Genomic DNA, 14175 nt, shown 5'->3' with positions numbered 1-14175 from the left:
AGAGAGAGAGAGAGAGAGAGAGAGAGGGAGGGGGAGGGGAGACAGAGAGAGAGAGAGAGAGAGAGAGAGGAGAGAGAGGGAGGGGAGAGAGGAGAAAACAGTCGAAACTGATTCTGGACTTCCTTTTTCTGTCTCTCTGTCTCTCTCTCTCTGTCTCTCTCTCTCTCTCGTCTCTCTCTCTCTCTCTCTCTGTCTCTCTCTCTCTGTCTCTCTCTCTGTCTCTCTGTCTCTCTCTCTCTCTGTCTCTCTCTCTCTGTCTCTCTCTGTCTCTCTGTCTCTCTGTCTCTCTCTCTCTCTGTCTCTCTCTCTCTGTCTCTCTGTCTCTCTGTCTCTCTCTGTCTCTCTCTCTCTCTGTCTCTCTCTCTCTCTCTGTCTCTCTCTCTCTGTCTCTCTGTCTCTCTCTCTCTCTCTCTGTCTCTCCCCTCCTCTCCTGTGACGCTGTATGAAGATTGTGTGAAGAGCACGACCCTCCACTGTGTTCACAGAGACTTGGACAGAATGGACCGGGCCCCCAGCGGAGGATTGGTGCTATTGGCTCCACTGCTTTTATTCCTGTTCTTCATCCTGCTGTTTTAAACAAGTGTCCATTCTGTGACCAACGTGAAACTGTTTTTGTTACTGAGTGTCAGAGACTCACTGAGTTCTTCTCTTTTACCATGTTTTTAGTCTCTAATGTTGTTTTTAGTCTCTTTAACGTTGTTTTTAGTCTCTCATGTTGTTTTTAGTCTCTCATGTTGGTTTTAGTCTCTTTAAAGTTATTTTTAGTCTCTAATGTTGTTTTTAGTCTCTCATGTTGGTTTTAGTCTCTCACATTGTTTTTAGTCTCTCATGTTGGTTTTTAGTCTCTCATGTTGGTTTTAGTATCTTTAACGTTATTTTAAGTCTCTCATGTTGTTTTTAGTCTGTTTAACGTTGTTTTTAGTCTCATGTTTTTTTAGTCTCATGTTTTTAGTCTCTCACGTTGTTTTTAGTCTCTTTAACGTGGTTTTTAGTCTCTGTAACGTTTTTAGTCTCATGTTGTTTTTTAGTCTCATGTTGTTTTTAGTCTCTCACGTTGTTTTTAGTCTCCCTAATGTTGTTTTTTAGTCTTTCATGATTTTCTAATTATTATCATTAAGTTCTGATGTTTGTTGTTGTTTGTTTTAATGTTTACATCCTGCACAGTCATGTTATAATGAATGAGTGAATCAGCTGATGAGTCATCAGCTCCTGCAGCAGGTGAGTGACACCTGTTCCTCAGAAACGACTGTGCAGAGAACGAGCTTTCGGTTCAAAACATTTATTCTCTCAGTGAAACACTTAGACATGGATGATACAAAGAGGTGCATGATGGGAAAGCCCAGAGAGTTGCATGATGGGAGCGTCAGGCCACCTCCTCCATGTAGTCGGCTTCGTGACTCTGACTGAGCTGGGACACACTCAGGTCCTGGGTGGTGTCCTGCAGAACACAACAGACTGTCAAGACTGGACCTGGACCAGAACCAGGATCTGAACAAGGACCAGTAGCCTGAACCTGGACCAGAGGGACCCCCCAGGTGTGCTCACCTTGTCGCTGGTGTCAGGTCCCTCGATGGAGACCTCCTCGATCTCCTCTCCGATGCTCAACTCGCTCCTGGAGAAATCTGAACGATGACTGAAAGAAACACATCTTCATCATCATCTGTTTACTGCGCCTCATGTTTAGTTCCCATGATTCATCTCTTCACTCAGTAAACAGGAACTGACTGAATAAACACACACACAAACACACTGACCTGTTGAAGTCGTCGTCATATTCCACGTCGTCTGTGAAAACAGAGAGAGGAACATGAGCTGCTGCCTGACACTGACTCTATTAATCCTGTCTGAGCAGATGTGGAGGCTGCTGGACAAACAGATGTTGAACAGCTGGAATTATTTTATAATCACAAAGAGACACGGTGGTCCTGCTCCTGTCCTCCTCTCAGACAAGTTTCAGTAATGATAAACGGTGTTTTCTGAGGTCACTGTGACCTTTGACCTTTGATCACAAAGGGCGGTCTGTGTGTGACACAGGAAACATCACAGAGGACCAGGAGCAGCTGTGGAGGACTGACTCCTACCTAGATGCAGGGATCCAGTTTTGTGGGGGGGGGGCCTGGAGTCTCTGGAGCCCCTGTCTCTGGACTCTGACGCTCCTGTGGGAACACAATCAGTTCTGTGTCAGGACGTGGTTGATCACGTTTACAGGAAGCATCAGTAGATCTGCCTCCTGCTCTCCAGAGGACGAACCTTTACCCCCCCAGGACACACACTAGAGTCAGGAACTGGGCAAATATAACTGACCGCTCCTGCTGCGGCTCGGCTCCGACGTGCTGCTCCCCCCTCCCCCTCCTGGTCTCGGAGCCTCAGACGGGGACCCTGCAGGACCCTCTCTGGCCCCAGACGCCTCCACCTTCCTGGGATACAGAACAAACAGTCATGGACTTCCTATAAGTGATGCTCTATATGTTCTATATGTGAAACAGACGTTTTAATTCATCAAATCTTTCATTGAGTTTGGTGCTTTTCAATGACAATAACCAATATAATCAATAACGATCAATACATCAAAGACTGGATCCACAGAGAGAGAGAGAGAGAGAGAGAGAGAGAGAGAGAGAGAGAGAGAGAGAGAGAGAGACACACACCTATAGCTCACCTGAGCTCAGAGCTCTGACTGTGTTCAGACAGAGGATCGTCTCGCTCGCCCTCTGAGTCACCAGCCAGGACAGACAGACTGAGACCAGAGAGAGAGAGAGGGAGGGAGAGAGAGAGGGAGAGAGAGAAACAGAGAGAGAGAGAGAGGGAGGGAGAGGGGGAGGGAGAGAGAGACAGAGAGAGAGAGAGAGAGAAACAGAGAGACAGAGAGAGAGAGACAGAGAGACAAAGAGAGAGAGAGACAAAGGTTGTTACAGAGTCAGTCTCATTAATATGATTCTGTCTAACGTCCTCAGTCGACCCGTGGACCTGTCAGGACGTTCGGTCTCTTAGTTTCAGTCGTGTTGAAACCAGGAGAGAGGCGATGCCCGGAGCTGCTCTGCTGCTCGCTCACTTCCTCCTCAGAGGTCACTACAGTTTGATGGAGTGTAATCTGACTGACTGTCTGAGCCCATCACACAGCCAGTCAGCGGAGCAGCTCTGATGACATCACACATGAGATGATGACATCAAAGCAGGCAGTGTAACAGTGACAGTCTGATCTGACTCACGCTGACACCTGAGGGCGGGGCTAACCGTGCACACTCACTCGCTGAGGCTTTTGCCTCGCCTCATGGGGGAGACGACCAGCCCAGACAGACACTCCTCCCTAAGAGGGACAACACTGCAGGGGGGGTGACACACAGGTAGACAGAGGGGCGACAGGTGAGGAAAGAAGACAGGACGGGGAGACACAAGACAAAAACAGACAGCACAGCAGAGGTACATCCAAAACAAAGCAGGAAATACAGAAACAGGTGTGACAGGTCAAGCACTGCGGGGGGTGGGGGGGGGTTAGACACCTGGACAGGTCAGTTCAGAGGGACACACATCATGTCTGGACTCATTCTGCACAAGCATCAGCACTTCTTCATTTTCTGTGCTGCTGCTCGTTTGCTACAGTGAGCTAATGATGACTCACTTCCTCCATACCCTCCACAATAAAAGCACCTTAATGTGAAGGCAGTGCCTGGCCTTTATTGTGAAAACAGAAACATTATCTTTCTACAGGTACACTTCCTGCAGGGAAATACTGCGTCGACTATTGACTTACTAGTTAGTTTCTAAGTAGTTACTGATCAGCTGCACCATCTCTAGTTGCACTAACTAATTAACTAACTAACTTACTAAGTAACTAACTAAGTCAGCTGCAGCTTTACCGAATCCAAATCCTGTATCAAATCTCTCAAGTTTAACTTTCCTCAGTTGTCAGTAATTAAAGTTATAACTTCAGATCAATAACTCCAGATCAATAACTCAAATCAATAACTGATAAATAACTCAGATCCTGAGGCTGTGTTTACTGTTGTTTCTGGTGGGCGGAGCCACACTTCTTGTTGCTGTGTAAACAAATTCTTTTTCACCAACATTCAGAGGGAGCAGCGAACGTCTCTGATGAGTTCAGGCGTCCTCACCAGCCGTAGGTCTTCTGAGGTTTGGGCAGCGGGTCGTCGAAGAACGAGTCTCCGTCGTCCAGGTCGTCTTCCACCTCCAGGTCCAGGTCCAGACGCTCCCTCCTCACAGCGAGGGTGGAGGTCCTGCTGTCCTGCTGCTGGAAGTCTCCTCTACCCAGAGACGTCACACAGTCCGAGTCCTGCTCGACGACACGGAAACAGGAAACGCATCACGGCAGGTTCAGCTTCACGTCAAGCATTGGACGAGTGTCCAGAGGTTCATTAAAGAGCTGATGATTAACCACTAAACAGGAAGTGAGTGTCGCTGCCTCCGGCTCCATGATGATCACACAACATCTCCAGTAAGTGCAGATCAAAGGTGGATACAAGTACTAGACTGGAAACTTTCTGCCACTTCTGGCAAGCAAATGTTATTTTTAATAAGTTCATCCACTATTTTCTCTCGTTAATAATCCAGGTGTCAAATCAAACATTTTAACATTGTAGAAGGTGAAGTTTAGTAAACTGTAAGAAATGAAATTAATTACTTACAAAAAGTACGTTAGCGAGTTAGCCTAGAGAGCTAATGTTAGGAGAAGTAGACTGTCGACTCTTACAGAAGTTTTGGTTCATCATTCAGAAATTTCCGGTGGCTAATGGGATTTTTCAAATTAATGGCCCCAGATGGAAAAACACACCAATTCTGGTGCTTGTATCCACATTTGAAAGATTATTGCACTGAATCATCTTAATTAATGTTGACATTTAGTTTGTACACAGGACTTCAACATGAAGCTGGTTTCCAGTTAAACACTGACTGACTGTATAAGTATCTGTATTCAGTTCAGTATAATGTCCATGTCCACAGCACTGATCCGTGTCCTGCTCACCACTCTGATTATCAACAAAGTGTCTTTTATTTTCAGCTGCTTCTACTTTGCTGTTTTTAAAATTCGTCCCATCAATAAAACCGGACACTTCCTGCAGGTATTTCACATTAAAAGTCCTCTAGGAGTGGGAGGGATCGTGCCTTTACACTGGAAGTCAGTCACTGTCACTGTGTTTCCTGTCAGTGGTGTGGAAAAGGACGTGACACTGAGTCGTTATGGTGCAGGTGAGTCCCCCACACCTGGGTCTGGGACTTCACGGACTCAGAGTCATGTGATCATCATTGCAGGCTTCAGAGTTTCTGTTAGGATGAAGGATTAAAGCAGACAGGTGAGTCTGAGCAGCTGCTGACGACCTCAGACAGTCGCTTCATCCTGGTTCAGGTTTCTGAAGCTGGTCTGGGGTCAGGTGAGGAGCGGTGCTACGCTTTCCCTCCACACAGTCAGACTACAGCTGCATGTCAGGTTTAACACTGGATCTGTACTTCAGAGGTCAGGACGGCACTTCCTGTCCCGCCTCAGTCAGACCGGCTCCAGAGTTTGAGTCAGAGAGGTTTCCTGTCCGCAGATCGACCGGAGGGGGAAAGAACTACAACTCCCATGAAGCTTCTCCTGCAGCAGTGCGTTTGATATGTCCTGAGCTCCGCCCCCTCTCTGTGGACAGCAGGTACAACACCCCTCACACCATCACTGGACAGAAGCTCGTGACATTAACCATCAGAACTCCCATGATGCACTGAGCATTTCTCTCTCTGCATCATTGATATCATTGATATCTGATCTGACACTACTCCAAACTCATCATCATCATCATCAACTTTATTATCATTAACACTATCACACCTAACAGCTGTTCCTGAAGGAAACTTAAAAACAGGAGGAGTCTGATTGAAGCTTTATTCTGAAGGGCCATCCTCAGGTAGAGGAAGTCACAGCGACATGTTTCACATGTGTTGAGGTCTGACTCTGAGAAGACAATCAGGCTTAAGGGTTAAAGTTGAGTGATTGTGTGAATGTGACACAGAGAAGAATGGAAGCGGCGTGTGGGCGTCGGCGTCAGCAGCAGGCGCTAAGGGTGTTAGCGTGTCTGCCCTGCGCTCGCCACGTCGTTACCTTGGCTGCTGTCTGACTCTGTCCTCTGTGTTTCTGGCCTTTATACCTGGGGATCTGTGCACGACAGGGACAGGGCATCAGCGGCTACACACCTGACACCGCACCAACACACACACCTCACACACTGACACTCGCCATCAGAGCAGCTGATGATGATGTGCTCATGTTGGTCTGAACATGGCGTCTTTCAGTGTCTGACTGTTGGAGCAGCTCTTCATAAACCCTTCAGTCTCTCCTCACCTCTCAGAAGCTACTAGTTTAAATCAGGTTGCATTAGTCAACCTGCAGAAATGTCTCAGCCAATAAAAACTGTAGGAACATCTTTGTTGGTATCATCTCTAGACGTCCATGTGTAGTGTGATTATAGATTATAGATCAGCTCTAGCTTCTATATTAATACTGTGAAAGTATCAAAGCCTCAGTCCACAGAGAAATGCACACAGCCTGTATTCAGAAACTGAGCCTTAAAACCAGCCGTCAGGACTTCTGGAACTTTGTGATGTCACAACAAAGCAGTCACCAAGCCCCGCCCACCTGGACCCACCATCCAAACCTTGCAGGATTTGGTTTCTCTCAGTGTTTTTACCTGAAATCTGCTATATTTTTATTGGATCACTCAGAAAACAGTCAGCCAATCAGAAGAGAGGCTCAGAGCCTCCTCTCTTCTGATTGGCTGACAAACAGCTCAGGCCTCGTGGATTCACAGCACAACCACACACAGCTGGTGGAGCCGGACGTACCTTACTGACAGGTGGAGAGCTGATCTTCTCCTCAGGGGGGGGGGTGACATCAGAGTCCTGAACCACCTGAACAAAGACACAGAGTGAATTCACTGAACTACTTTGATCTTTTCAAGATAAATCTACACAGCATGAAGAGGGTGGAGATTAATGGGAGCTCCTGGGGAGCACCTGGTTTTTAGTATATTTTCAACAGAGCAGTTAAAGACTTTACAAAAGAAAAACAATCAAATGAAGCAAATAATGACATTAAAGGAACAGTCCAACATTTTCTATCTGTTCAGCCAAATCAAATCACTCATCAAACATTATTTCAGTGGCTCCCAGTCTTTGACCTGTGTGATGGATCCATTAGTTGAAGGATTTTCAGCTGATTTTTTAGAGAATTATTGATGGGGGGCTTTCAGAGGCCTGGACAGGTGAAAATATGCTGTTAAATCCAAATTAAAAACAAAAATGAGAGAAAACTTCATTTTCTTGTAAATCTTTTCTTTCCCCTCCCCTCTGCCTTTATTCGCCTTGAGACCACTAAAGCTTATTCATGGGCCCCTGGAGGGACCCACAGCCCTCAGTTTGGGCACCACTGATGAGACGGTCATTAGCAGGACCAAAAAAGACAAAAGCACGACATGTAAATGAGACAGATTCGGAGACTCTCACCACACTTCTGCACTGAGAGAAGAGACGTCTGTACATCCCCAGAAAGAGCTGCAGGTCTACAGCTGAGAACAGACACAGAGACGAGTCAGTGTCAGAGTTACACACCTGATTCCACAGGTGTGACAGCAGCTGATACCTGCCACTGTTGTTTACAGGTACAGTCTGTAATGCTGCCATGAACCATCTTACCTTTAGAGAAGGTTTTGTCAGCAGCTCTGAGCTCGTCACTGATGAACCTCTCCAACATGTTCCTGCAGATCACACAACGTTAGCGCTCATTAAAACGAAACTGAAGAACCAGAAGCTGCAGTTCCTCTAACGACCACTAGAGTCTGGCTCCAACAGTGAGTCAGTCCCCAGAGACTCCCATGTTAAAATGTCCAACTTTACAGCAGAAATAAACATGTTTACAGCCTGGTACAAAAACTGTTTTGGTCTCTAGAGCTAATTTCCTCCTTCATGACACCTGTTTATATAACTCACCTGTTTATATAACTCACCTGTTTATATAACTCACCTGTTTATATAACTCACCTGTTTATATAACTCACCTGTTTATACAACTCACCTGTTTATACAACTCACCTGTTTACATTTTATTAAGGACTAATGTTATGGAGGATTGAGGGCGTGGCCTCTTTGAGTGACAGGTGGGTGAGAACCAGCCTAAACCAAAGTCTCAGCTCCACACAGGCCCCTCCTCTTTGACCATATTTGGATTAGCTGGGAGTTGGGGGCGGAGTCAGACACTGCCGGTTGGTTGATTTACAGTTACTGATGATGACTGTCATATTTGATAATGATTGGTCCATAGGTATCATGAGTTCTTTTGGCCACGATATTTAAGTAGTGAAACTCTGACATTTAGATTTATTGAATGTGTTACCATGGTAACCAGGACGGATAATTATTTCCTACTTGTTCAGTCTGGGGAACAGATCCATGAAGACGCTCTTCACGTCTTCCTTTGAAACCGAGCCGCTGTGCTCCTGTAGGCGGGAAACAAGAACAACAATCAACACCTGATGACAACATCTGTGATTGGCCGGAGACCAATGACATCATACACAGGTTTCCTGGAAACTCACCTTGTCATAAAAGTCATATTTCTTGCGGGCGTGTGTGATCTGTCTCTGAGACGGTTCCTACGAAGTGAGAGGAGGAACAATCAGAGCATGAACACAGGAAATACACGAGTTTTAGAGGTTAGATGATTGTGTGTGTGTGTGTGTGTGTGTGTGTGTGTGTGTGTGTGTGTGTGTGTGTGTGTGAGAGAGATCATTTACATTTAAAAATATCGTTTTTAAAAAGAGAGAATTTCAACGCCATGATGGACACTGATCCACGAAGGTTTCACACAGACACCGTCACTAAACCAAATGTAAAAACTACATTCATTTATTTCAAGTTGATTTAGTGGATCAATTAAAAGTAGAATTTCAAAATAAACCTCTCTGACCTCATCATTCAGGGATTACTCATGTTTTCAAACGAATGTTAAGATGTAAAGGTCAGGGGTCACTTTCACAAACCGCCTTCAGTTAAGATTTTCCTTAAAGTGTGACTTTCTTTAATGTGTATATGTATGTGTTCATAATGTTCACTTAAGGAATCACTTAAAGTCAGTTAATCCACTCAGACTAGTTCCAGGTCACTTCCTGTTCATCTGACCTTTGACCACCAAAATGTCCAGGTGAACGGTGTTACTGAGGTATTGAATTCACAAAGCCAAAACTGGGTTTTATGAGGCCGCTACCAATTGACCTTTGACCTTTTGAGCCAAGTTTGAAGGGATTCCCTTCAGGAGTTCAAGACATCACGTTCACAGTGCCAAAATCATTTTTTGTGAGGTCACTATGACCTTTGAACTTTGACCTTTAGCCACCAAAATCGAATTAGTTAGTGAGTCTAGATGAACATTTTTACCAAATTAAAAGTTCTGTCGAAGTGTTAAGAGAAGAAGAGAAGAAGAGGAGAAGAGATGAAGAAGAGAAGGTGAAGAAGTGAAGAAGAGAAGAGGTGGAGAGAAGAAGAGCCGTGGGGCCGGCGAGTCTTCTGCAGCTGCAGCAGATGTGGAGCATCAGCAGCAGAAACCAGGACACACTGAGATCAACAGGAAACCAAAGCTCCGCACCCTGAGTCTCTACTGACAGTCTGCAGCTCAGTGACCCAGATCATAACACCCACCCTCTGAACACACACACACACACACACACACAATCACACACACACACACACACACACTGTCATCTGGACGAGTCCTCACCTGAGTGCAGACGCTCGGCTCGTCTTTGTGGCGTCCTCTCCTGACCAGCTCCAGCAGCAGAGGGGACTTCCTGTTCAGCTCGGACTCCGACAGACCCAGCTCTCTGCAGACCAGGTCCCGGCCTTCCAGACCGTGCAGCTGAAAGCACATGTTGATGTTTACAGATCCACTACTCATCAGGTGGGTCTTTGACTGCATCACCAAACAGTCGCCATAACAACAGCTGACGATTAAAGGATGAGCGCGATTATTTTGACTGATTGATTATTGGCTAATCATCTTTGAATCAATCGACCAGTCCACAGTTAAACCTGTTAATGATCAACAGGAAGTGAAGTGAGGACTGATGTTCATGTTAAAGAACCAAAGAAGAAGAGAGACAGGTGGATGATGTGACAGCTGTGAACACAAACCAGAATACAGGTGAGGATGACGGACCACATACACTCAGTCTGAGGTCACGTCACACCTGAGGCTGCGTCACCACGTTAACCTGACACTCACCGAGTTGATCTCCGGCTGGAACACAGCCAAGGTGAAGTCCAGGTTAAAGACCTGCAGGAAGTCCATGATCAGACTGGCCACAAGGCGACCTGCAGCGAGACCAGGACAGGTGAGTCAGGACAGGTGAGACAGGACAGGTGAGTCAGGACAGGTGAGACAGGACAGGTGAGTCAGGTTAGGTGAGACAGGACAGGTGAGTCACGACAGGTGAGACAGGACAGGTGAGTCAGGTTAGGTGAGACGAGGACAGGTGAGTCAGGTTAGGTGAGACCAGGACAGGTGAGTCAGAACAGGTGAGTCAGGTTAGGTGAGACCAGGACAGGTGAGTCAGGTTAGGTGAGACCAGGACAGGTGAGTCAGAACAGGTGAGTCAGAACAGGTGAGACAGGACAGGTGAGTCAGGACAGGTGAGACAGGACAGGTGAGTCAGGTTAGGTGAGACAGGACAGGTGAGTCAGGACAGGTGAGACAGGACAGGTGAGTCAGGTTAGGTGAGACCAGGACAGGTGAGTCAGGTTAGGTGAGACCAGGACCGGTGAGTCAGAACAGGTGAGTCAGAACAGGTGAGACAGGACAGGTGAGACAGGTTAGGTGAGACAGGACAGGTGAGTCAGGACAGGTGAGACAGGACAGGTGAGTCAGGACAGGTGAGACCAGGACAGGTGAGTCAGGTTAGGTGAGACCAGGACAGGTGAGTCAGAACAGATGAGTCAGAACAGGTGAGACAGGACAGGTGAGTCAGGTTTGGTGAGAAAGGACAGGTGAGTCAGGACAGGTGAGACAGGACAGGTGAGTCAGGACAGGTGAGACCAGGACAGGTGAGTCAGGTTAGGTGAGACCAGGACAGGTGAGTCAGAACAGGTGAGTCAGAAAAGGTGAGACAGGACAGGTGAGACAGAACAGGTGAGTCAGAAAAGATGAGTCAGAAAAGATGAGACAAGACAGGTGAGACAGGACAGGTGAGACAGGACAGGTGAGACAGGACAGGTGAGTTCTTCATTGATGAATCTACTGATCATTTTCTTTATTGATGAAACATCAGATCAGTTATTGACCAGTTCTTGTTTGGTTCACATTCAGTTTATGATCATGTGATGAGGAAAAACTGTTTTAATATCGACTGATACAATGAATCAAAATGAACTTCCTGTTGATTGATCGACTTCATACAGTGAAGAGTCAAAGTGAGATGAACATCTGCAGTGTGGTTCTATATTCTATAACAACCTGCTGCTGTGTGAAGACTTCTCTCTGGTTCTGGTTCTGAAACTGACAGAGGGTTCTGCAGGGAGAGAACCTCGACGACTGAAACCCTCTGAGCTTAAAGTAACAAACATGGCAGGAGAACCCAGTACGGTTCTTCAGGTTCCCTTGAATCCTGCAGGCTGAGCCACAGCTCCCCCCTGTGGTGACTCCCATCACCTACAACATGTCTGTCCACTGACCGACTCGTCGGTGTGGACAGTGACAGCAGCTCAGAGGAGGGAACAAGATGGAGGCCAAGGCACGAGTAACGTCAGATAAAAATATATAAACATCATATAAACAAACATCAGCTGGGTGACATCAGCTGAGGGGAAGCAGGAACACCGCCCTTTTCAGTCTGGGTGTTAATTGAATTTTATTTATGTTTATTTATTTATCTTTCTGTTTATTTGTATATTTCAAGCTGTTTCACCGGTTTGTCCTTTTATTGTGTTATTATTTTCTGGATTCTTTTCCTTTTATTTCTGGTTATTTCCTCACTTAAATACATCTCCTCTGTTTTAGTATTTTATTATTTTATCTTCATCACTGCGTCATTATCTTTGCTCCAGTCTTCAACGTTCCCTCATTTCCTGTTATTATTATCTTATTTCTATTGTTTTTATTTATTGCTTGGTCAATTATTCTTGTGCGTTTTATTGCTTTTATTCTACAAATAAAGTCTGATTGATTGATTGAATACAGAAGCATGAGGGACAAACAGGAGAGTAAATGACTCACCGTCTTTGGTGTTGAGACACTTCTTCAGGTTTTCATTGATCAGAGGAGTTTTATTCTGATGATCAAAGAGGAACAAAATGTAAATCAATAAAGTGACAGGAACCACGGTTGGTACTGTACACTGTGAACATGAACCATCACCTCCAGTTTGTCCTGCTCCTCCATGGCCAGGAAGACGGCCGCCCTCATCTCCGCCTGCAGCAGGAAACAGGACATTCATTTTGATTCTTCATTGATTCTTATTTTAAAGAAAACATTTCACTAGTTCTGGTTAAACTTCCTCAAAGAGAAGCAGCTTTATCATTTTCTGACCTTTCATGGATGAAATGATGAATCAAAGATAAAAAGAGAAACTGAAAGTCACTGGACGAACTTTGTTCAGGCCACAGTTACTGTCACTCTCATTTACACACTGCGTCTCTGTTTGTTCACACTGACACATCTGGTTTGTTTAATCAATTAGTCCATCAACATAAAACTAATCAATGACCTGGACGGCTTCTCTATGTGAATGTTGTGGATCCCTGTGATAATAATCTGAGCATCTTTAGCGTTTGTCAGATCATCATCTTGGAGAATCTGTTTAATATGTTTTTTATTCCATTATTAGACAAGTGATTAACCAGTTGATGAGAGATGACTGGACAGTGAAGATAACAATTAGCCACAGCTCTGAACTGAGGAGACCGTCAGTGTGTCAGGCCACAATGAGGGAGGAAATCTGACATCACAGAATAAAGTCATAATATTACGAGAATTAGAAATGTAAAATCTGGAGAGAAAAAAACATTTATTCTCATATTATGACTTTTTTCTTGTAAAATTACAACTTTATTCTCATAATATTATGATTGTATTTTCATTATATTATGACTGTTTTTTCATAATATCATGAATGTATTGTGATTATATTATAACTTTATTCTCATTATATTATGATTATATTTTCATTACATTATGATTATATTTTCATTACATTATGACTGTATTTTCATAATATTGGGACTTTTTTTGAAATGTGAAGATTTCCTCTCCTACTGACTTGAGCTCCTGTGTGTTTGGAAACTGGTTTTAAAACTTATTTTGATCATTAAATCTTCAAAGAGTCTGAAGATCAAACCTTCCGATCAGTTTCTACCGGAACAAACTGTCAGCGAACACAGAGCCGCCTCAGAACCGGCTCAAGAAAACCCGAACCTGCCCCCGGTACCGAATCTACAACAGTCACCGTGACTTCACCGAAACCCGTTCAGCTTGCTTGCTAGCTGCTAAGCTATCATTAGCCTAGCATCGGTATTCCCGGTGACACGGAGCGGAGTGAGGTTAAAGGTTGTCGGACCTTGAGCTTGTTGAGGACTCCGTTGTTCTCCAGGTTCTGGATGAGCAGGTCCCGGAGCTCCGTGTCGTCCTCGGTAGCCGACATGTTCCCGTGTTTTGTCCCCGGAGCTAACGGCTGCTGTTGTCAGGGACTACACAACAAAACACGGAAACGACGCCGTCTCCTTCTTCTTCTTCTGCTGCTGCTGCTGCTGCTGCTTCTTCTTCTTGAGGTTAATCTGCAAACACGGAAATGGATCATTACCGCCCCCAGCTGGAGTGGAGGATCCGGATCACTGACATTAGCTAGTGAACAGCAAAGGTGTTTCCAGCCTGTTCATTAAGCAGTTCGGTAAAAACAGCCAGTAAACTTGATTTAATTACTTCAAGTCAACTGCAGTGTGAAGAGGAAACAGATATGTCTTGAATTTCCATTTATGAAATAAACATTTTTATTTTATATGTACATATATGTAAAAATCATATAGAACAACTTCATTTATTGACATATATATCTAGCCTGTACATATTTATACATTTATGTATGTATGCTTATATAGACAGATGTTACATAAATATACATCCATCCACAGTCTGTTAATATGTGTAGG

At 45.0% G+C, this 14175-nt stretch overlaps 1 protein-coding gene across 2 annotated transcripts; it reads right to left on the bottom strand.

Moving 5' to 3' along the window:
- Nucleotides 1–1263: 1263 nt before the first annotated feature.
- On the bottom strand, nucleotides 1264–13760 carry cep43 (centrosomal protein 43). 2 transcript variants are annotated; one of them, XM_056405010.1, is made up of 18 exons: nucleotides 13587–13760; nucleotides 12389–12442; nucleotides 12248–12302; nucleotides 10262–10350; nucleotides 9758–9895; nucleotides 8580–8636; nucleotides 8410–8480; nucleotides 7681–7742; nucleotides 7492–7553; nucleotides 6832–6897; nucleotides 6092–6145; nucleotides 4113–4291; nucleotides 2660–2737; nucleotides 2305–2417; nucleotides 2082–2156; nucleotides 1755–1785; nucleotides 1546–1633; nucleotides 1264–1438 (listed from the first exon to the last, which is right to left on the bottom strand). In XM_056405010.1, the coding sequence occupies exons 1-18, from the start codon at nucleotides 13668–13670 to the stop codon at nucleotides 1364–1366; spliced, it is 1431 nt and encodes a 476-aa protein (XP_056260985.1). In that variant the 5' UTR covers nucleotides 13671–13760; the 3' UTR covers nucleotides 1264–1363. The 2 variants fall into 2 exon arrangements, with proteins under 2 accessions (XP_056260985.1, XP_056260986.1); XM_056405011.1 differs by lacking the exon at nucleotides 6092–6145 and having other exon boundaries at nucleotides 13587–13759.
- Between the last annotated feature and the right edge of the window lie 415 nt (nucleotides 13761–14175).

Source organism: Seriola aureovittata, chromosome 19 (genome assembly GCF_021018895.1).
Source record: "Seriola aureovittata isolate HTS-2021-v1 ecotype China chromosome 19, ASM2101889v1, whole genome shotgun sequence".
Classification (NCBI taxonomy): Eukaryota; Metazoa; Chordata; class Actinopteri; order Carangiformes; family Carangidae; genus Seriola; species Seriola aureovittata.
The sequence above is the reverse complement of the archived record's forward strand: the minus strand, read 5'-3'. Positions and strand labels throughout refer to the sequence as shown.